The 21,970-nt window shown below is 46.2% G+C and overlaps 1 protein-coding gene across 2 annotated transcripts in view; it reads left to right on the plus strand.

Moving 5' to 3' along the window:
• PHC1 (polyhomeotic homolog 1) overlaps positions 1–21,970 on the plus strand; it is a 91,733-nt gene that overhangs the window by 16,864 nt on the left and 52,899 nt on the right. For both annotated transcript variants that reach the window (XM_078651417.1, XM_078651418.1), the window contains exons 2-4: positions 8,274–8,431; positions 8,800–8,910; positions 9,031–9,108. In XM_078651417.1, coding sequence (XP_078507543.1) covers positions 8,274–8,431; positions 8,800–8,910; positions 9,031–9,108 — 347 coding nt within the window. The remainder of the gene's footprint in view (positions 1–8,273; positions 8,432–8,799; positions 8,911–9,030; positions 9,109–21,970) is intronic.

Raw genomic sequence — 21,970 nt, forward strand, 5'->3', positions numbered from 1 at the left:
TTGTATACTGCTGCGTTTCTTGGAATGGGTTTAGTGTGGGCAGAATGCAGGTGAGAAGAGGTCAAGATGTTAGACATGCGTAAGAATTGTAGCCCTTCAAGTTGAGGAGCATGGTGGAACTTTCAAGTCTGTCATTAGTAGCCTCTTCTAGTAATGTTGGTCACACCGAGAGGAGGTAATGAAGGGGTCCTCCCTGTATGATATCCAAGCCAGATAAGTAGGTAGATAAATACTTGTTTGATTTTGTGCAAGAATGTGTATCTAATGAAGGGTTGTCCTTGAAGAGGGGAAGGAGGGCCAGGGAAGGTTACACTGTGTTCTCCTATTGTAGCTGTGTCTTCTACTTCTTAGTGCCATCTGTTGAGTGGATAGTTCTGCGTTATTGGACTATGGTGTGGGATCTTAGTCAGTGCAGCTCTACTCTTTTTAAGAAATAACCGCAAATCTGTTAAAATGGTGTGACTTTATTGGTAATTTTGTACATAAAACTTTCACAATGAGCAATCTTTGAACTCTGTTAGCCGGTCATCTAGTACATGAGTGTACCTGGGCAGCACTGTCATTTTTACTGTCTGGACCCTGGACCACATGGAAACGTTGAGATGGAGGCAGTGTAAGAAATCATTTCTCACCTGTGTCATGAGTGGTTTCATGTTAAATTCTGCCATTTTTCCAGAACTCTGTTGCTACGGATTCTGAGTTCCTTTTGCCCCTTGGGGATCTGTTTATATGGTAGCCCTGCAGGCTTCCTCTAATCATGTGTCTAGTTAGAGGAAGTGCTTTCCATTTCCACCAGTTACTTTTACAGCCTGTGGATTCTGAGACTAAGGCTCTAATTATAATATAGGGCGGACTCACTTCCGCCCGACACCGCTCCGGTTATGGGACCGACCGACACCCGGTCGGCAGTCCCGACCCCCTCATTAGGATGTGACCGAACACTGTTCGGTTGCATTCCTACATTTTACAATGGGAGCATGCATTCTGGCGTAATGCCCTGCACCCCGTGGCAGGAACTTCAAGATGCCTGCCAAAGGGTGCAGGCATCAACAGTGGTGCACCATAGGTGGCCCCTGTGCCTCCCACCGGAGGTCGTGCACCAAAGGGGGCCCTGCAGGGCCCCCCCAAAGACGCTTTGCGACATGATTTCCATGACTGACAGGCGGGCATGGAAACCATGTCGGAAACAGTCATTGTAATCTCATGGGCGGAAAGGCCCACCCTTGAGATTACAGGCCGGATTCGGACTGGCGGACGGACTCTGAGCCCATCGGAAGCTAGCCGGAACGACTGCGGTTTCCTTTCAGACCGCCTCCATTGTAATGAGGCTGTATGTAAGAGAACCGAACGGCCCATTACGATGCGGCAGTAAATGATCTGACCGTAGGTCTGAGCCTTTACGAGTCGCATCGTCATCGGCCCCTTAAGGCCCTAATTACGATGTCTGGTGGAATCACCCCCTAGTGTATAATTATCATTGCAACTAACATGGAATAACTTGGATTAGAGAGTGTGAGTTAAACGTCATCTGCATATAATAATGCTTTGATCAGTCCTGCTGGTGACTCTACACCCGTATGTAGAGAGGTGAATTGTAGTTAACAGCTGATCCATTGTCAGTCAGACAAGCATTGGAAATGCAATAGGTCTCGCATTAGGAAAGTTTGAGCAATTGGTATTGTAAATGACACTTTTTTAAATTTGTGTTGGTTTTGAAAATAGCAAAATTAATAGCTTTGTCAGTTACAATGTCAATAGTTTTAACTTTCGCAAATGTGACACCTATAGCATTTGCAATGCAATGTGTGTTGTATTTACGTGACTTAGATGTATTGATATTACAAATAACAATGGCTTTTAATTTTGTAAATAATACTTAAATAAAAGTTATTGCAATTTATAATGGCAATAGCTTAAACGTTTGTAAATAACTTTTGTGAAGATTATGTTCAGTGTATTTTATTGTGACGAAAATCCAAGAACATTGCATTTGCACACACACACACACACACACACACACACACACACACACACACACACACACACACACACACACACACACACACACACACACACACACACACACACATAGATGTGGTGGTGGTGGATCTGGGGGATATGGGGGTGGTGGATGTGGTGGTGGTGGGGGTGGTGGATGTGGTGGTGGTGGTGATGGTGGTGGTGGATGTGGTGAAAGTGGTGGTGGATGTGGTGGTGGTGGATGTGGAGGTCGTGGATGTGGTGGTTGTGAAGGTGGTGGATGTGGTGGTGGATGTGGTGGAGGTGGTGGATGTGGTGGTGGTGGAGGTGGTGGAGGTGGTGGATGTGGTGGTGGTGGATGTGGTGAAAGTGGTGGTGGATGTGGTGGTGATGGTGGATGTGGTGGTGGATGCGGTGGATGTGGTGGTGGATGCGGTGGTGGTGATGGATGCAGTGGTGGTGGTGGATGGGGTGGGGGTGGTGGTGGATGGGGTGGTCGATGTAGTGGTGGTGGGTGTGGTGGATGTGGTGGTGGTGGATGTGGTGGTGGATGTGGCTGTGGATGTGGCGGTGGATGTGGATGTGGTGGTGGATGTGATGGTGGATGTGGAGGTGGATTTGGAGGTGATGATGGATGTGGTGGTGGATGTGGTGGTGTTGGTGGATGTGGTGGTGGATGCGGTGGATATGGTGGTGGTGGATGCGGTGGATGTGGTGATGGTGGATGGGGTGGTGGTGGATGGGGTGGTGGATGTGGTGGTGGTGGGTGTGGTGGATGTGGTGGTGGGTGAATGCCACAAATCACACGCAGGAGTTTCACAGGCAGCTCTGGGTTTACGGACTAAATAGGTCATACTTGATTTATGTGTAATTGTGCAGCACCTTTGCCAAGATGTGCTTCAGGACTGCAAAAAAGGATACAACCAAACAAATGTAAATACCTTATTTTTTAGGATAAAAATGTGTGTGCATTAATAAGCTTGACAGTATTCATTTCAAAGCAATGAAAGAAAATGTACAAACGGCGTTACCATGGCACACTCAAAGGCCATGGTAGAATTTGGACATGTGAACAAATAATGCACGCTCAATGTACCAATTACTTTTTGTATGCCACACTCTTTAAGCTTCTAAGCGCTGTAATAGCATATTTTATTATTAATAAAAGTCAGTTTACCCACCAGAAGATAGATGAGCTGATTTGTCAGTGCCTAGAATCGAAGTCCTGACCTACAAACGTTACTTAGGTTATAGAACAGAACGGTCACCCCGCTGAGCCATCCTGCAGCAATCAGAACGCTTTCTTTTCTGTCATGTTTCAAACACCTCTCTTATAACCCTTCTGGTTTGTCCTCCTATGTCGATGAAAGGGAAAGTTTATGAAAGTCGGGACAAAGATAAAATGCCAGCACTTCCGTGTAGCCCGCTGATACCTGCTCCGGGCATTTTGTGGTTGGTGTTGGGACTGAATTCTCCGCAGCGCCAGAAAGCCTTTAAAGTGTGCGCTGATCCTGTATAAAAACCAGGGAGCTGGGAGGTGGGGGTTTGCTTGGCCTTGTCTGGGCGGCTGGGGTGTAAGTAAGGAAACAGGCCGACTGCAGAGAGACTGACACCAGACAGGGAGGGACAACAGACAGACAGACAGACACACGCACCGCACTGACACCATCATGATGCAAAGACACACATACACACAAGACAGCTGGATTTCATAGAGAGACCGAGACAGGGGGACACCCTCTGCACTGCTAGACCTGCAACACTAAACAAAGTTTAACGGCAAAGGCAGGGACTGGCACAGGCAGAGGCAAGCCAGTCCAGTGACAGTCTTGCGTGGAGTACGGATTAAGGGGCTGTACTGCACAGTAATTATGTATTTCCTCTCCCCGGTGCCACGTCCGTCAGACACTATGTAGATACCAGACTTCAGACACCAGCAGAGCAAGAGAGAAAGTGGTACGAGGCACGGAGGGGGGAAAGGAGGGGGTCAGGTTGTAAGGTATGGGCCATAGAATCTGGCATTAAGAACCCAGGGGAAACAAGGAGAAACACGAGAGACGGCCTGCGGCCGTCAAAGTGAAAGTACGGCCGGCGGAGGGCATTGCTGTGGGGAGGGGGAAGGAGAAATGGGACACGGCGGGAAGGGGAGGGGGCGGAGCGGGGAGAGCGGCATGAGGGTGTGAAGCAGCAGGGACCTTTGAAGTGAAGCTAAGCTTCACTTCAAAGGTGTGGGAGGAGTGCTGCTGGTGATTGACTGGCGATTTGATGATGTGCACGCGCATTTTAGGTCAATGCGCTTGCGCATTGACCTAAAAGCGCACGGGGACAGCATCAAATCGCCAGTTAGGTAAACTCTCGATAAGCCCCTATATATATATCGCTCCCGCTCAATGCGCATGCGCATTGAGATAGGTCGCTCGACCTAAAAAAGTGCTGTGAAGAATTGGGAAGGCACAAGAGGGGAGGACTACATAGTTTATTCAGGCTGTTGGGGATTCATAGAGCCATAGTGTACTTTGGTGAGGTTTCAGCTCAACCCAGCTCTCTTCAGAGTGTGAGAGTAGCTGCACTCCACCTGATCATAGGCCTTCTCAACATCCAATAAGAGTGCCAAAGCTTTACTCTGGAGAACATTTCCGTTGCAAAGGAAGTGTAGGATATGCTACTTATATGATTTCTGGAAGAATGTCCAGGCTTAAAGGCCATCTGGGAGTTATGCATGAGTGAGCGGTTCACCGTGTGCAGCCTAATAGTTAATGTTTTGCTAGTACTTTCATGTCTGCATTGATACATTGAGGTAATTGTGGTGATAGCTCAAAGTCAAGAATGTTCCTTCCAGCTTTTGGAATGAGAGAGATAAGTGCCTTATTGGAAATAGGTCCCACAGAGCCCATCGTTGCAGCCTTTTGAAAGGCAGCATTAAATAGGGGAACCGATAGCAGTTTCCTGGTTTTGTAAATTACTCCTGGGAGTATTTTCTCCAGGTGATCTTTGTTTTGTGAGGTCTGATATGGCTTCCACGATCTCACCTTCAGTCTTATCCCCTCCCGTAGTGGGCTCTTCTCTTGACTGTTAAACACTAGATTTTCATGGCTCATCCTAATTCCTCTTCCAGATTTGCAGCATAGGAGAGATCTAAATCCTTCAGTAATTCATAATAAGAAACACATGCCTCCTATATGCCTTTTAGGTGTATTAGTAGGGTGTCTGTGCTGTTTCTGAATGCTGCAATGAATCTGTGGGCCTCCCTCTGCTGCAGCTGAGCAGCTATCAGTCTGCCAACCGGAGTGTGGAGAGACTTGAAGGATAATCCGGTAATTTCTAGTGTGCATCTCACTCGGTGCGGCTATCAACTGCAAAGTAAATTCTTTATTATCCATTCTAGACTGGCATGTTCAGATGTCTGCCGAATCCTCCTTAAATCTGCCCACCGAGGTGACCATATATGTGACCACTGATATCTGGGCTACAGCAACCAAATCCATAATTTGGTCTGCATATTCTTGAATGTTGCCTGCCCCATGTGTATTCTTTCCCTTTGAAAGTGCTATATTTTATCGTTTTAATGTGCCATTGGGTGATTGGGTGGGGAAGGAGGACGGTGGGACCTGGCACACCTTTGTCCAGGGTCCTTAAAAAAAAGCGGTCTGGTCTATCTCTAATATATCGCAAGTTGCTGTATCTATCAGCAGTGGGGGCCCTTTTGCAAGAAAATAGTCTGTGATGGATGAAGTCCCATATGCGTGTGTACATGAGATGGCTTAGTCTTTCAGATCAGGAGCCCGTTCTCCATTAGATCTGTCTTGTGTAGGTGCTCATGAATTATGCTCTAGTCTACTCCCTAACCTGGTGGCTCCAAACTGGTGGAGTAGTCTGGATAGTTGTGCGAAGAATGGACGCCTGTATATGTTGAGAGCAAATATCGAGCCAAGAATCATAGTGCATTCTATTATATGGGGCTATTTGAATTATGAAGGTTTTTTCCATTCACACTCTTCTCAGCTATCTTGTTTGAGTCCCATTGACAAAAGGGCTCTGCCTACCTCACAAATCTCCCCTCTACAGGCATCTGAACAGCCTTCCTGTGTCCTAAGTCCCAGGTATCTGTTCCATTACCCTCCTTCTCAGGTCCCCCTTTGCATGTTTGTACACCTAATGGCAAATACATGCTTAGCTTACTCCGTTCCGTTATAGGGGAACAGACTCTATCAGCATCTGAGTGAGTTGGGCTTGGTGGTATGCTTGCAAAGGCTTATTACAGAGGTGCTTTGGGGTTTAGCTATCGTAGTACTGGTGCAGGGGCCCTCTGTACCCCAATTCTGCTACTCAACTAAGGCGTAGACAGGCTCATTTTCCTTGTTTGAGTTAACCCCTTCCGTGCGGGGGTAATTCCCCTGCTGTGCTGGGGGACGGGGGGCACGCACAGCGCCCCGTGCTTATGACGAGCTGAGCTCGTCATGAGGCACGGTGCTCATGGCGACCTGAGCTCGTCATGACCACACTCGTTCCCGTGGAACGCTCAGCACAGCAGGGGAATTATCCCCGCATGTGAGCATTCCACGGCTCATGACGAGCTGAGCTCGTCATGACAACACTCGTTCCAGTGGAACGCTCAGCACAGCAGGGGAATTATCCCCGCATGTGAGCGTTCCACGGCTCATGACGAGCTGAGCTCGTCATGACCACACTCGTTCCCGTGGAACGCTCAGCACAGCAGGGGAATTATCCCCTCTGTGAGCGTTCCACGGCTCATGACGAGCTCATGACCACACTCGTTCCCGTGGAACGCTCTGCACAGCAGGGGAATTATCCCCGCAGGTGAGCGTTCCACGGCTCATGACGAGCTCAGCTCGTCATGAGCATGGATGAGATTAATGTCCACGGCTTCCTTGCTACTTCACTCTAGGTGCTCTTTGTTCAGTTTCGCCTGTAAATTAGCTTGGCAACTATTAAAATTAATGGGTACCAAGTCCGCGCCTATTCATGCTGCCAGACAATGGCAATATTTGCCACTGTGGCTTCAACTTTTGGCCCCAGTCATTCTTCTTTTCTAATATTTCAACGACCTACAAATTCAGGCAGAGATAGAAAATATGGCAGTAATTTTTAATATCTAAAAAATGTGCAGAACATTAGCAGTGTGTTCTAAACCGGAGATGCACTAAACAATTCCTGTACTCTGGTTGGTTAATACTATGCATATGTCCCGCCTTTGTGTGCTTGGTCCCCTCCCGGCGAACATCACCGATTGTTTTTTTGGTTGGCCATCTGTTACCTCATCGCTTGCACCCCCTTCCTCCCTTCATTGCTGCCGTCCTTCCTGTGCTGCTGCTGACCTGCACAACACTCATTGAGAAGGATTGAGGGCATTGAGTGGTAACGAAGCAGGTACATCTAGTGGCAGAATTGAAAAGCTTCCCTACTTTCCAAATTGTGTGATCCTCGGCAATTGTTTTATTTCACTTTCCCGTAATTTACTTTATTTTCACATAAAAGAGGATCTCAAATTAGATTACTTCAGGATTTGTTTGTACAAAAATGTCTTATGTCTGCTACAACATTGTTCATGTACAATGGCAACTCCAGCCAGCCAAAGAGTGCAAACAACAACTGATTTGCCTATTTGTTCACCTTTGGTATTGTTGTCAGTGTGGAGGGGAAGCATGAATGTTTCTAAGTTAATTTATGAAAACTATCACTTTTAAAAAACAAAATGCTTCTCAATGCACAGATATACACTGATGTACTAAGATGAAACGGTTCTGTATCTTAATGAAATGCACCTTTTTTTAAATTTGAAGGGACTTTATCATATTTTTACACATTTGCTGCAAGATGCCTTTATAAATAAAGGTGTTCCTAAAGTTAAGCAGTGCAGGTAGCCCTAGTTACTTCCTCTCTTTAAGTGTGATTAACCTTTAAATAAATGCTTGGCCCTACCTGTAACGTGTTTCACTGCTTTAAGGTAAGCTCTTGTGATTCTCTGTGCTGGTGGTATTGTCATAGTATTATATATTACTGGGCAATAGCCCCTAGTTCTTACCACGCTTTTGAGTCTTGAGTTTGCTGAGGATGACTCTTACATTCCCTCATCTGTTAATTAGGCTTGACCAACACAGTTTAGTGCATTATGTGACACTGCTGCAAATAGAGACTGTTTAGACTTAGGACTTTTGACTTGTGAGGCAATAATCACACATTTCCTAGCCACTCTCTAGCTTCTTCACTGTAGGGTTTCTCTGCTTGTGGCCTCTTACCGCTTCTTCCACTGATTTGGCTATTGCTTGCTCTAGGACCAGGTGATCCTCACCTCTCCTTTCTGGGATCAGTCAACATGGAGACTGAGAGCGAACAGAACACCAACTCTACAAATGGCAGCTCGACCACCACCAGCGGGAGCAGTCGTCCGCAGATCTCGCAGATGTCTCTGTATGAGCGCCAAGCTGTGCAGGTGAGAGAAGGAGACAATAGATAGTACTCCTCCCCATTGTGTCATTTTTTTCTCTCCTGTAAGGTATGTGACAGTAGTTGAAGAAGTCACATTAGCCTACCGCTACTTTCATTTTCAGCATATGCGTGTCAAGCCCTATAAAAAACTATTCAATATTGTCCTTCTGGTTTATCCCATCACAATCCTCAGCTGATGTAGCTTGTCAGAGTCCACTGGTTTGGTAAACCCTCCTCAACAACAGAGTTCCTAATATTGTGTCCTTAAGAGGAGGCCTGACTGGCATTACTAGTGATATCGCAATAACAGACCGATACAGATTGTTGCAACATCCTCTACTGTTGTTTTCTCGTGTGACTTTTTTTCTCTAGGCCCTGCAAGCTTTGCAGCGACAACCAAATGCTGCCCAGTACTTCCACCAGTTCATGCTGCAGCAACAACTCAGCACAGCCCAGCTTCACAGCTTGGCTGGTCTTCAACAGGTGAGATCCCAAGTGTTGAAAGTGGATCTCAAGAATTTGTGTTCCAAGAACAAAAGACAAATCCCTGCTGTTTGCACAAACTTTATTTATCTTTGGGTCTATTTTTACCCTTTCCCATAGGCAAGCATTGCAGCCAGCAGACAGGCAAGCTCCCCAAACAGCAGTACAGCTCAGCAGACCACCACTACCCAGGCTTCAGTGAGTATACTCTGATTGATTCTCCTATAAGAGGTTTTACCAACTAGCAGTCAGTGGTATCCCAGAGTACACAGAGTAACTCTTGTTTTCTTGTAGTTCCTGTCCATTCCTGAGAGCCCAGTGGTTTAGCTTCCCTGCTGCTGTTAGCAAATGTTAATTCTGCCAGTGAGCCAACGTTAATCTAGGAGAAAATCATAACCCTGCTATTCCGATCTGTCTTTATGTCACCACATAGTGTCCTGGCGAACCACAGAGAGCCAAATGGAAATTACACACCTGTGCCATTCCTTAATATGATGCGGAGCACTCACCCACCCAAGGGTATCGTGCTTCATCATACAGCCTGCTTGCAGTCATTTGTGAGTGTTCCATCACTCATGGGCTCTCCTTTGCAGTAGAGATTTCTTGTATCCCTATTTTGTGAAAAGTGGAATTATCCCACTATCTCAATAGGTCAAGGCTCAACATCCTTTTAATGAATTGCTGAGGTACATAGTTTCCCTTAGGCTTTGTGTGGTTCACCAGGACATTGTGTGGTGACACAACAAGCGTTAGATCGGATCAGCAAGTTTCCTATTTCCTCCTAGAGTACTGTGGGTGCACTATGTTTGATTACAGAGTATGCACTCTAGGAAACAGTGACATTGAGATGTTTATTCAGGAAATCTACCACTGTAGACACTGGGAATCCATGCCTTTAATAGAGGGATCCCCAGATTCAGTCCACAGTTCCCCATACGCTGCCCCAGAAAACACACACACTTAACACAAGGAAACAGTGTCATCCATACTAAAGGGATCCAGAAACGTTTTATTCTCTGTCGCCAGTTGTCTTACTTACGAGTGATACATTTACCTAGTTGATCTTTTCCCTGTCCTACTCGTTCATTATGAGCGAATGTCCACGAATGCTGTGTCATAAGTCTCGCCCGACTTAATGCCAGGAACAAGTGTGTCGCCTAGGAGAAAGAAAGATCAGAGTAATGAGTAAGCAGGAGCAAATCTGTGCATTCAGTAGAGTAATCCTAAGAAAATACAGGCGGGCTTGGCCTTTTACTAATACCAGAGGAATGAGCACGATAGCCAAGTAGCTATAAAGTAGATTATGAATATAAGATGGCAGGATCTAGACTAGAACAACATTTTATAAAACAAGCGCTGACAAAACTAATAGTTCTGACTTTTGTAATGATGAATACATCTGTTTTTTTAGTTTGCTGTGCATAGATGGATGGGAGAGCAAATGTGGATATAGATTGAAGAGAGGGATGAAACAGTATGACTACAGATGGTCAGTTTCCTGGCACTGGATGGAAGAACCCGAGGAGTGATGGATAACTCAATTAATTTAAGTCCTTATGAAAATACTGTTTACGATTCAATACAACCCATTATGATGTAAGCCATCTATTTAGGTTACGATTTGTGCTCCCCAAATTAGAATGTAATTGAAGCCCAGAAGTATGACAACGTTATTTTATTCCAATGCCCCAGATAGAAAACTTTTAAATACAGAGTTTGAAACCATTTGGAACCACAAATAAGAAGGGGTCTTACAGGAGAAGAGGTATCGGCTAGAACACTGATGTAACAGCAAAGGTAGGATATTGCTCATTATTAATGTCTAGTAAAAGTGATGCTCCAAGCTGCCTTGCAGACCCTGGCTGTCACAAGCGCTGAACTGACTATGTAGTAGTTCCTCGTATGTGATATAACAAAAATATGACATACCGTGTAATGAGTCTAGGAGTTCCCTTATGAGTGGACTAGGGCTTGCGATGCAATCCAAAAGTTCTCTGCTAGGGGGTAGAGTGTTTGAGTAAACTTAGTCTTAACACAGAAGAGTTTAAGACATTTGCAAATACACACAATGGTCAATAAATTACACACACGACTCAAGAAGAAGAACCACACCAATTTATAAAAATATCAAGTATTTTTATATATGTTTAAGCATCAGAGAAGAATCGTTCAGGTAAGTATGTTTTTAAATATAAATTCTTTTCACTTCAAAAAGTGGACACAGTGCAGTTTTTGAGTTCTGCTCCTCGTGTGGGCTAATTCCACGCCACTGCTGCGTATCCCGGCACAGTTGCAGTCAGGCAGCGGCCATTTTGGATGTGACGCGCGTCTCTCGCGGTCAGCTTTCCAGTTGTTCTCACGCAGCATACCGTCATTGGGCTAACTTGGTTTTAGCAGAGCCCATTGGGACCGGTCGCTGCTTGTGAAAGGGTATTTTTTAATACGCTCCGAGTGTTGATTGCTTTAGCGCTTTTATGTACCTAATGGGTAATTAGGGGGGAATGAAATTTAAAAAAAACGGCATCACATTGAAATTGTTCCTGTTACCTGGGGAATTTGTGTTGTGTTGGGGTACTTTTGCACAGCTCCTCATGTCCGCAAAGCTGCCCTGGCCTGGAATCTATTACCGCTAGCTTTGAGGAGTAATCAAGCCCCATTACTCTTTAAAAGAAAAATTTAAACTCAGCTTTTTTAAGCCTGACATCGGAGTGTAGATAAATTCTAATTTTTTGGAGTTAGCGCCGGACACTTTTAGTAGCTGTGCGCTGTACAAATAAAATATAACATAACATAACATCCAGTGGATGGAGGAAAAAGTTCTGCAAACAGGTACAGTGACTTATGGGACAAATCTCCACGAGTTCAGGTCAGTGGTGGGCAAGGTCAAAGACTGCACCAGCAGTGCACCAACAGCGGCGGCCAGGTGCAGGGTGCAAAGCAACATGGGAGCCCAATGTTCTTCCATGGAGATCGTCCTCTCCGAAAAGAGGCTGCAGGCTCTGGCTGGAAGGCCACTATGGTTAAACCAACAAAGGAGTTCAAGTCTTGCAATGCTCGGGAATTGGGGATGTCGGAGGGACTTCTTCTCCACCTTCCAGGGGCGACTGATGCAGATGTGACTTTAGGCGTCGGGTTTTCCTACCGGGAGCAGTTGCGGTCGAGGAGGCCTGAGTGCAGAGGCTGCAGGCAGTGTCAGGTAGTCCACAAACTATGATGGACTCGAGCTCTGGTGGACCTTGTTGACCCCCGCTAGGGCACTTCAACTCGGACTGTGGACGAAGGGTGCAGTGGTTGCTTCAGTTTTCAGGCTTTGGCGGTTTAGCAGGCCTCAGATTCCTTGCTTCAGTGTTCCTGCAGTGTGCAGGAGAACAGGTCTGCATTGATGGGAGTCTTGGGTCTTTATCGAAGGCAGGCAGTCCTCCCAGAGTTCTGGCGTCAACAGCTACAGTTATATCACAGAACAATATTCCCTCATGACCTAAATAATTCTGCAGATTGCAACTTTTATACTTTCAACAAAGTCCTTTAAACACAAGGTGACAACATATACTTTTTCACATTTGTGATTTTTATTTCTTTTTTTAAAAAAGATTCTTATTTTTTGCAATATTTCTTTAAGTTCATAACAATCATTTTACAAAAAGGACATAATACATTATTTAAGCAATAAAAGATATACAAATACAATACAGAGAAAATAATCTAATACACTCTCACAAATACCTCATACATACTCTCTCATACACTCTGCATTCATTCTTTATTCTGTGTCTGAGGGGTCACCAGTTGTTGTGTGATCTATTACGCAAGGTCGACGCGTTTCGGTGGAATGAAACCACCTTCCTCAGGACCTTTAGCAGAACAGCCGATCTTTCCCCAAAAAGTTTTTTTATAAACTCTGCATGGATATCTGTAATAATAAATAACAAATCATGTATCTGTTACACTATCTTAAGTTCATATTTTATCATATCTTGTCATACAGTACAAAGCTACTAAAGTATTTGTAACTTTTAGGCACCTAGTGGAGAAATCACAAAGAACTAGTTCATTACATCTTATTATTTCTTTATATCTTTTGTCAGTGCTCCTTCAAGAAAACAAACCAGCACTAGTGTCTCTAATCAGTTGTTAAAAAATTAGAACTTTTTAATGGGGTAACATAAAACAGGGTCTAGAGGCTGAAACGTGACAAGTTTAGTGAAGAGAGAGAGATTTCAGAAATATATAAGTCTGACCTGTCATACAGCTGCATACCTTAAAAAAACGAGTTTTATTGCCCATTCTAATAAAAGGAGATAAATTATTAGTTTTCACTGCGTAAGTTGTACTTCATGTTCTTACCCTGATGGCAAAGTTGAGATAGATCGTGACTTCGATTATGATTTCGTTTTGTCAGCTTGTATACGGAGAAACGTTACTAAAATAATTTGTACAGAATAGATATATTTATATCTCAAAACCTATGAAACTATTGTAGGGTTTACACACTATTAATTATCTAACAGCTTACCCCGGTGACCTGATCCGTTGATAATCGATTACATTTGTTTGGAAGGTGTAGTAGACTGCAACCCTTCACTGGTTTAATATGATGAATGTGAGTTTCTAAAAGAAATAAGAGTAGTCCTTAGTCTAGTTGATTGTGTATCTAGCAGTTGTTAAGCGTATTGGTAGTAAGAACACAGAAGAGTTTAAGACATTTGCAAATACACACAATGGTCAATAAATTACACACACGACTCAAGAAGAAGAACCACACCAATTTATAAAAATATCAAGTATTTTTATATATGTTTAAGCATCAGAGAAAAATCGTTCAGGTAAGTATGTTTTTAAATATAAATTCTTTTCACTTCAAAAAGTGGACACAGTGCAGTTTTTGAGTTCTGCTCCTCGTGTGGGCTAATTCCACGCCACTGCTGCGTATCCCGGCACAGTTGCAGTCGGGCAGCGGCCATTTTGGACGTGACACGCGTCTCTCGCGGTCAGCTTTCCAGTTGTTCTCACGCAGCATACCGTCATTGGGCTAACTTGGTATTTAACAGAGCCCATTGGGACCGGTCGCTGCTTGTGAAAGGGTATTTTTTAATACGCTCCGAGTGTTGATTGCTATAGCGCTTTTATGTACTTAATGGGGAATTAAGGGGGAATGACATTTTTAAAAAACGGCATCACATTGAAATTGTTCCTGTTACCTGGGGAATTTGTGTTGTGTTGGGGTACTTTTGCACAGCTCCTCATGTCCGCAAAGCTGCCCTGGCCTGGAATCTATTACCGCTAGCTTTGAGGAGTATTCATGACCCATTACTCTTTAAAAAAAAAATTTTAACGCAGCTTTTTTAAGCCTGACATCGGAGTGTAGATAAATTCTAATTTTTGGGAGTTAGCGCCGGGACACTTTTAGTAGCTGTGCGCTGTACAAATAAAATATAACATAACATAACATCCAGTGGATGGAGGAAAAAGTTCTGCAAACAGGTACAGTGACTTATGGGACAAATCTCCACGAGTTCAGGTCAGTGGTGGGCAAGGTCAAAGACTGCACCAGCAGTGCACCAACAGCGGCGGCCAGGTGCAGGGTGCAAAGCAACATGGGAGCCCAATGTTCTTCCATGGAGATCGTCCTCTCCGAAAAGAGGCTGCAGGCTCTGGCTGGAAGGCCACTATGGTTAAACCAACAAAGGAGTTCAAGTCTTGCAATGCTCGGGAATTGGGGATGTCGGAGGGACTTCTTCTCCACCTTCCAGGGGCGACTGATGCAGAGGTGACTTTAGGCGTCGGGTTTTCCTACCGGGAGCAGTTGCGGTCGAGGAGGCCTGAGTGCAGAGGCTGCAGGCAGTGTCAGGTAGTCCACAAACTATGATGGACTCGAGCTCTGGGGGACCTTGTTGACCCCGCTAGGGCACTTCAACTCGGACTGTGGACGAAGGGTGCAGTGTTTGCTTCAGTTTTCAGGCTTTGGCGGTTTAGCAGGCCTCAGATTCCTTGCTTCAGTGTTCCTGCAGTGTGCAGGAGAACAGGTCTGCATTGATGGGAGTCTTGGGTCTTTATCGAAGGCAGGCAGTCCTCCCAGAGTTCTGGCGTCAACAGCTACAGTACAAGTCGACTTCGGTGCAGTTTTCGATGAGGGATGTAGACAGGCTGGCAGGTTTGGTACCAAGTTAGCTGTTCTTCTTTCCTCTCTGCTTTTGCGGCCTTCTTAAGTCATCAGGATCTACTTCTCTGTGCCAGGGGCTCCCCTAAATAGTAAATGTAGGGGTATTAGGAGAGTGTAGGTAGTAGCCAATGGGTTTCTGATCCTTGGGGTCACTACTCCCCCCTATATGACCACTTCCTGTGGAAAGTGGACATCACTCTGTCCCAGAATTGCTAAGTTTGCCATCCTAAAGATGGCTACTTCTGGAAAATCGTGTCCACCTCTCAGTAGCACACCTTAAGGGTCGTACTACCTTGGGGTGGTATACCTACCTGACTAGCTAAATGTCCTGCCTGTGGGAGGGGGGTGTTACACCTTCTTCCCGGACAGGCTTTTGTTTTGGGTCTCCTGAGAGCAATAGACTCTAACCCTAGGATGTCAGAACAGCGTCTCGGGTGGCAGGCTGACAGAAACCAGTTAGCAAAGACACCAGAGGTTGGTAGATTTTCAGGGGGGCCTCCTAGGGGCCCTCTGTGTGCATGTATTGGTAAATCCAACATTGGCATCAGTCTGGGTTTACTAATACAAGATGTGCGATACCAGACATCCCTATTGTCATTGAAACCACCATGTAGTGTACTGGCAGTCATAGGACTGACAAGCACAGGGGCATATTTGCTCATGCAGGTATGCTCCCACATGTAATATTCAGCACCTGCCCTAGGGTTGTAAGACCTGCTGTAGGGGTGACTTACAAATATCACATGCATTGCTAAGGGACATGACACACAGGGATGATATATTGTCTTTTCACTTTTGTCTGCATCAGGACATGCAGCCTTAATAGAAGCCTGCATGTGCTTGGTGAGGGGTCCTATACGATGGGACACTTTGTACTGCTGCCCTTAGGGGTCCTCTTTAGTACCTCCGGCCCTAGGCACAAGGGTACCATTTGCTAAGGACGTACAGAGGGTGCTGTAGGTTTGGCCTTGGCACAGTTAAGGCCCGGAAGTCTTACCCCTGTTTTAGCCTGGTACTGCCTGGCCCTTGCAATGTCTGGCGGTGGCGTAGGCATGTCTAAGTAAGAAACCACTAAAGCAACCTGCAAAACCTGAACCTGGGATAGTACGAATTAATGCAGAGGGGATCTCAGTAGAGGCCACATTTGTAACAGTCTAATTCAGTGTGACCCTCCCCCCCTCCCAACCTGGTACAACAGGAGTCCGCCATAAACTGGCACAGCCCTAGCCCTAACAGCCCTAATCATGCCAAACCTAACACTGGTAAAATGTGGCCTTGGCAGCACCCCAAGTCTTGGCAGGGGAAACGCTTTTGCAAGTGGGCACACACTTTACTGTGATTCAGTCGAACTCTTGCAACCTGCGCATAATATGCAGCCCAACCAGCCCTTTGGTCTAGCGCTGCGAAAGTCATACCGTGGCACAGTCTGACCCTGATACAGACACAGACCCATTATAGTCTTGACACAGGCACAGACTCACTCACGGTAAAGCCTAACACTGGAACCTGTCAGAGGCACCCCCGACCAGCACCCTCTTCTGACTCTAAAGCAGAGGTCTTCAAACTTTTTGATGCCGAGACCCCCTTGTAAAACCTTTTTAGGCGTAAGGACCCCCTTACGACAAAAGATTCTAGAAACTGGTACTCCTCATCCTCAACAACTATCGACAACCATAAATGCGCCTGTTAGACCTCATCACATCCATCCATCCATCATTCATCCACCCACACTTTCACACATCCATCCATCCTTCATCCATCCACCCTTTCATCCTTCCATCCATACGTCCATCCTTTACCTATCCACCCATCTATTCATCCACCCACCTTTTCACACATCCATCCATCATTCATCCATGCAACCTTTTACCCATCCATCCATACATCCATCCTTCATCCATCCACCCTTTCATCCTTCCATCCATACATCCATCCACCATTTCACCTATCCATCCTTCATCCATCCACCCTTTCATTATTCCATCCATACATCCATCCACCCTTTCATCCATACATCCATCCTTCATCCACCCACCCATTCATCCATCCATCCACCCACCCATCATTCATCCCCCCACCTTTTCACACATCCATCCATGCATCCATCATTCATCCATGCAACCTTTTATCCACCCATACATCCATCCTTCATCCATCTACCTTTTTGTCCTTCCATCCATACATACATCCTTCATCCATCCACCCTTTCATCCATCCATCCTTCATCCATCCACCTACCCTTTCATCCATCCATCCATCCATCCTCCCATCATTCATCCCCCACCTTTTCACACATCCATCCATACATCCATCCTTCATCCAGCCACCCTTTCATCCATCCATTCACCCATCATTCATCAACCCACCTTTTCACACATCCATCATTCATCCATGCAACCTTTTTATCCATCCATACATCCATCCTTCATCCATCTACCTTTTTGTCCATCCATCCATACATACATCCTTCATCCATCCACCCTTTCATCCATCCATCCTTCATCCATCCACCCTTTCATCCATCCATCCATCATTCATCCATGCAACCTTGTATCCATCCATACATCCATCCTTCATCCATCTACCCTTTTGTCCATCCATCCATACATACATACATCCTTCATCCATCCACCCTTTCATCCATCCACCCACCTTTTCACACATCCACCCATCCTTCATCCATCCATCCACCCTTTCATCTTTACATCCATCCACTCATCATTCATCCACCCACGTTTTCACACATCCATCTATTCATCCCTACATACACCCATCCATCCTTCATCCTTCCTTCCATCCATCCATCCACCCACCCTTCATCCTTCCATCCACACATACATTCATCCTTCATCCACCCACCTTTTCTGTGCCCCTCTCGTGGGGGTGGGGTCAGTATCTCTCTGTGTCTTCTTCCTTCTTCCTCTCTCTTGGGAGGGCATCTCTGTGCTTCCCTGCTTGGGGGGGGGGGGGGGGGGGCAGACAGGCTGTATAAACACCTCACTGTGAAGAACAGTCTCAGGCACATTTCTCCTGCACAGGCGCCAGGTATGAGAGCTCGTGGGACTTGAACCAATGACTGTAATGTCATTCTGCTGTTTACTATGTGTGTTTGCAAAGCGCTCTGATACCTACGGGTTAAGCTAGCGCTATATAAAACGTTAAAAACTCCTCCCCCAGACACCCCCCCCCCCCCACTCCCCAGCACGTGTAAGTGAGCCCGGCTGAAACAGCTTCGGGACACACAGAAAGGCACACCCAAGTACTTCACAGGTCTTCAGAAGACCTTTACTTGTTAATGAGGCGTGAATTAGGCCTCCGCCATGATCACCCGGCCTCAATCAGCCTGACGCCAGGAACTGCTGCACGCTCCAACAGAATCTGCGACCCCCTTCCCAGGACTCCACGACCCCCCTGGGGGTCGCGCCCCACAGATTGAAGACCTCTGCTCTAAAGTAACATGTCCTGGCACAGCCCCTGTACTGCGCGAACTCTGACTCAGCCTTAGTTCTGGTACCAGTCTGTACTTCTAATGTGTGACCCTGAGCAGTTAGTTACTTGTACAGTGCGAGACGTCGCAGTCCTGGAGCACCCTGGCACAGCAGGATTCTAGCACTTTCAGTCCGACACAACCGAACTGTGTACAAAGCAAATATTGGCAGAAGTTAGTCTGTCACCATTGCAGTCCTGAAACATTAACCTCAGTAATACACGTCTCAGGCAGAAATGAAGCTGAGTGTCCGACCCTGCAACAGCCTTGTACTTGATTCTGTTTCACTCTAGCAAAGCGGACCCTGGTGCAGCCTGAGCGAACTTTCTTGTATTACTAGAGACCTGGAATAGCCTAAGCAGTTCCCTGGACAGCAGAGGGGCTGCCCTGGCACGTCTCTTCAGCAAGGGCACATCAGCAGAAATACCAGGTACCATGATCTGTGGATGCTTTCGCAGGAGTTCAAACTCACCGCCTCCGTTCGGACGAGTAGCCAGTTCTGTGACAGTCGCTAACGAGTCCCCAGACAGCTCGGGACATCCAAACCTCCCGCTAAAGTCTCTCTTCTGGCGTCCTAATAGAGATTTTCAGATCCGGCCAATGAGGAGAGGGCTGCAGTTGGGTGACTGGCCAATCAGCATTTGGGCTGGCATTGGCGAGGCCACGCCCACTCCGCAGCTACAGTCGGCGTGTTCTCAGGCTCTTTCCCGGCCGGATACCCGCGCTACCTGCCCTCCCCGCACCTCCTACCTGGGGACGCGGCTGTTGGGAGCACAGGACGCGGTGCTAGCTGGCGGGCTCAGAGCGGTGCGTGATCCTGCCGCCTCGGGGGGCTGCGGCCTTTGTTACCGCTATAACTGGCCATCTCACTTTAAGTGGGGAGGGAAGAAATATTGGAGCAGATGGAGGTGCAGCCAGCAACAGCTTCAACCTTTCAGGAACATACTGGGGGGAGGAGGGCGGGAGCCGTGTCTGAGGGGTTTATCAAAGTGATAATAGGGGCCAGCTGTTGAAACCTCTGTCTTTCCTTTCTCACACGACAAACACTTTGTGCAACTTGTTTGTTTACATTAGTTTAAGACCTGTTCGTGACAAGTGTTTAGACAAAAGTATTGATATCTTAAATTGTTATATTTTCTTTCTTACCCCTCAAATAATTCTCTCTTCAGGGCAAATCTAGGGGCGATTGTAATTCTTTTACAACATCCCCCTCGTGGTATTATCAAGCTATAGCATGTACGGTGTCGCATTTGAACTTTTAATCAGTTTTACTGCCCATGCAACACACCTGATATTTTAATAGTCTTTAGTATATAACGAAAAAATACAAGCGCTCGCCGTGCTCTGTAAGCCCAGTCCTTTTCGGAGTGAGGGGCGTGTTTTTCGAGGAGCGAAAGAAAGGAAAAAAACACGCCCCTCAATCCGAAACGGATGGTGCTTAGCTACCAAAAATGACGTCACAGAACCCTGTTCGCCAATGACTGGCCGCCGTTTAGGCAGCCAGCCAATGAAGAAGAAGTGTTCAAGCCTCCCTACTCTAAGACATGAGATCTCGCAAGCGAGACTGCGCATGCGCAGCCTACTCTAGCCGAGACCTAAAAACTGCACTGTGTCCACTTTTTGAACTGAAAATAATTCATATTCAAAAACAGTTACCTGGACGATTTTTCTCTGATGCCTAAACATATATAAATATATTTGCTATTTTTAAATATTGGTGTGCATCTCCCTGAATCGCGTGTCACTGTTTGAACATTGTGCTTTTTTGCAGATGTCTTGCACTCCTCTCGGTTAAGCCTAAGGTTGCTCAGCCACACTAATCGGGCACCTTGGGATTGCTAGAACAATCCCTTGTCCACTTGTAAGGGAACCCCTGGACTCTTTACATTGTGTAAGTAAATTCGTTTAGTAGTTTTTGAGAAATTGAACTGCCCCAGGGGAGAGGGTCACCGGGTCCTGAGAAGGCTTGAGGTGGTGTCATGCAGCCCCACTTTCCATTTAAATGAGAAGTGGCCCCACAATGGGGTCCCCGAGACCTATACCTTTTATTGACATTTTGGCCCTGGGGACTGGGGGTCCACAGGCCTAATTAGGCTTAGGGTGGGGGGGGGCTACCCCATCCTCCCTTTGTTACTCAGCCCTGGGGGATGTGGTCCCCAGGGCCTAAAAGTTTGGGAAGGGGACCATACAGGCCTTCTCCCCTTTTTAACAAAAAAACAGCCCCTGGGGATGGAGTCCCCCAGAGCCTATGACGGCCCAGGGAGGGGGGGGGGCCCACACGGCTAACCTCCCCCTTTTTTATTGCTTTCATTACATGGGATGGGATCCTGGGGCCTAAAAAGGCTTGGGGAGGGGGCTGCGCTTCCCTCTTCTCTTTTTTATTAGATTTGGCCCCAGGACCTAATAAGGCACCCCTGGGCCTCCTCCCCTGTTTAATTCTTTTTGGCTCTGGGAGATGGGGTCATTGGGGCCAATTAAGGGTCGGGGAGGGAGCTGCATGCTCCCCTCCTGTTAATAGATGAGTTTTGGACCCAGGGCCCGAAAACCAACCCCATGCCTCACATGTGTGGAGTTGGCAGCCAGGTGGGGGTTTGGCAACTGTCGGTAGACCAAACCCTGTGACCACACCCTCCGCTGCACACGTCCAAAGGCTGTGCACAGTGTGGTGTTGGCTGCCTTTGGGGGGGTTTTGTGGACCACGCCCACCATGCGCCGTGGATGATTGGGTTAACGTATGGTAATAAAATAATACTTTAACTTAAAAAACAAATATCACTGAAAAAATACAAAGGTTAAAAGTAGCATTATAGTAGGTGAATATGTCAGCGACATTAGCGTTTTGAGCAAAAGAAAACACAGACATTTACCAGTTATAGGTAGCAGAGCTAACTATAACTAGCGTCTCCGCCATGCATTGCGTATGGTCTCACATATTACATCACTCATGACACTGGCATCTCAAATGACATGAAAGATGACATCATCCAAGCTTCTTCTATTCTTATTACTATATAAACTAGTATGGCTTTAGAGGTCTTAAATTAAGTACAAAATAAGAATAGTACTAATCATCATTAATGCCATCACAGATACAATTCCCTTAGGTGTAGCAAGCGTGTGTTATTTGCAACAGTGACCCTATACCATTCCCTTTGCTGGTAGTCTAGTTCACATTAACAATAACCACAGATGTATGGGAAGCCCTTATTGCCACAGTGTTCAATATGTATACAACTGCTCAGAGAAAGTAAGGTTCCTCAAGATTCTGAATGTCTGTCCCAAAATGAATCCCCTACTATGGGCAGCTTTTATCTTAATCAAACCCCTCAGTCAGTGGGCCTACAAAGAGAAATGCAGTTGATATGAGTACAAAAGTGGGTTCTTTAGTAAATGGAGAGAGTTTACTCTGTACC

The sequence above is a fragment of the Lissotriton helveticus genome, chromosome 7, assembly GCF_964261635.1.
Source record: "Lissotriton helveticus chromosome 7, aLisHel1.1, whole genome shotgun sequence".
NCBI lineage: Eukaryota > Metazoa > Chordata > Amphibia > Caudata > Salamandridae > Lissotriton > Lissotriton helveticus.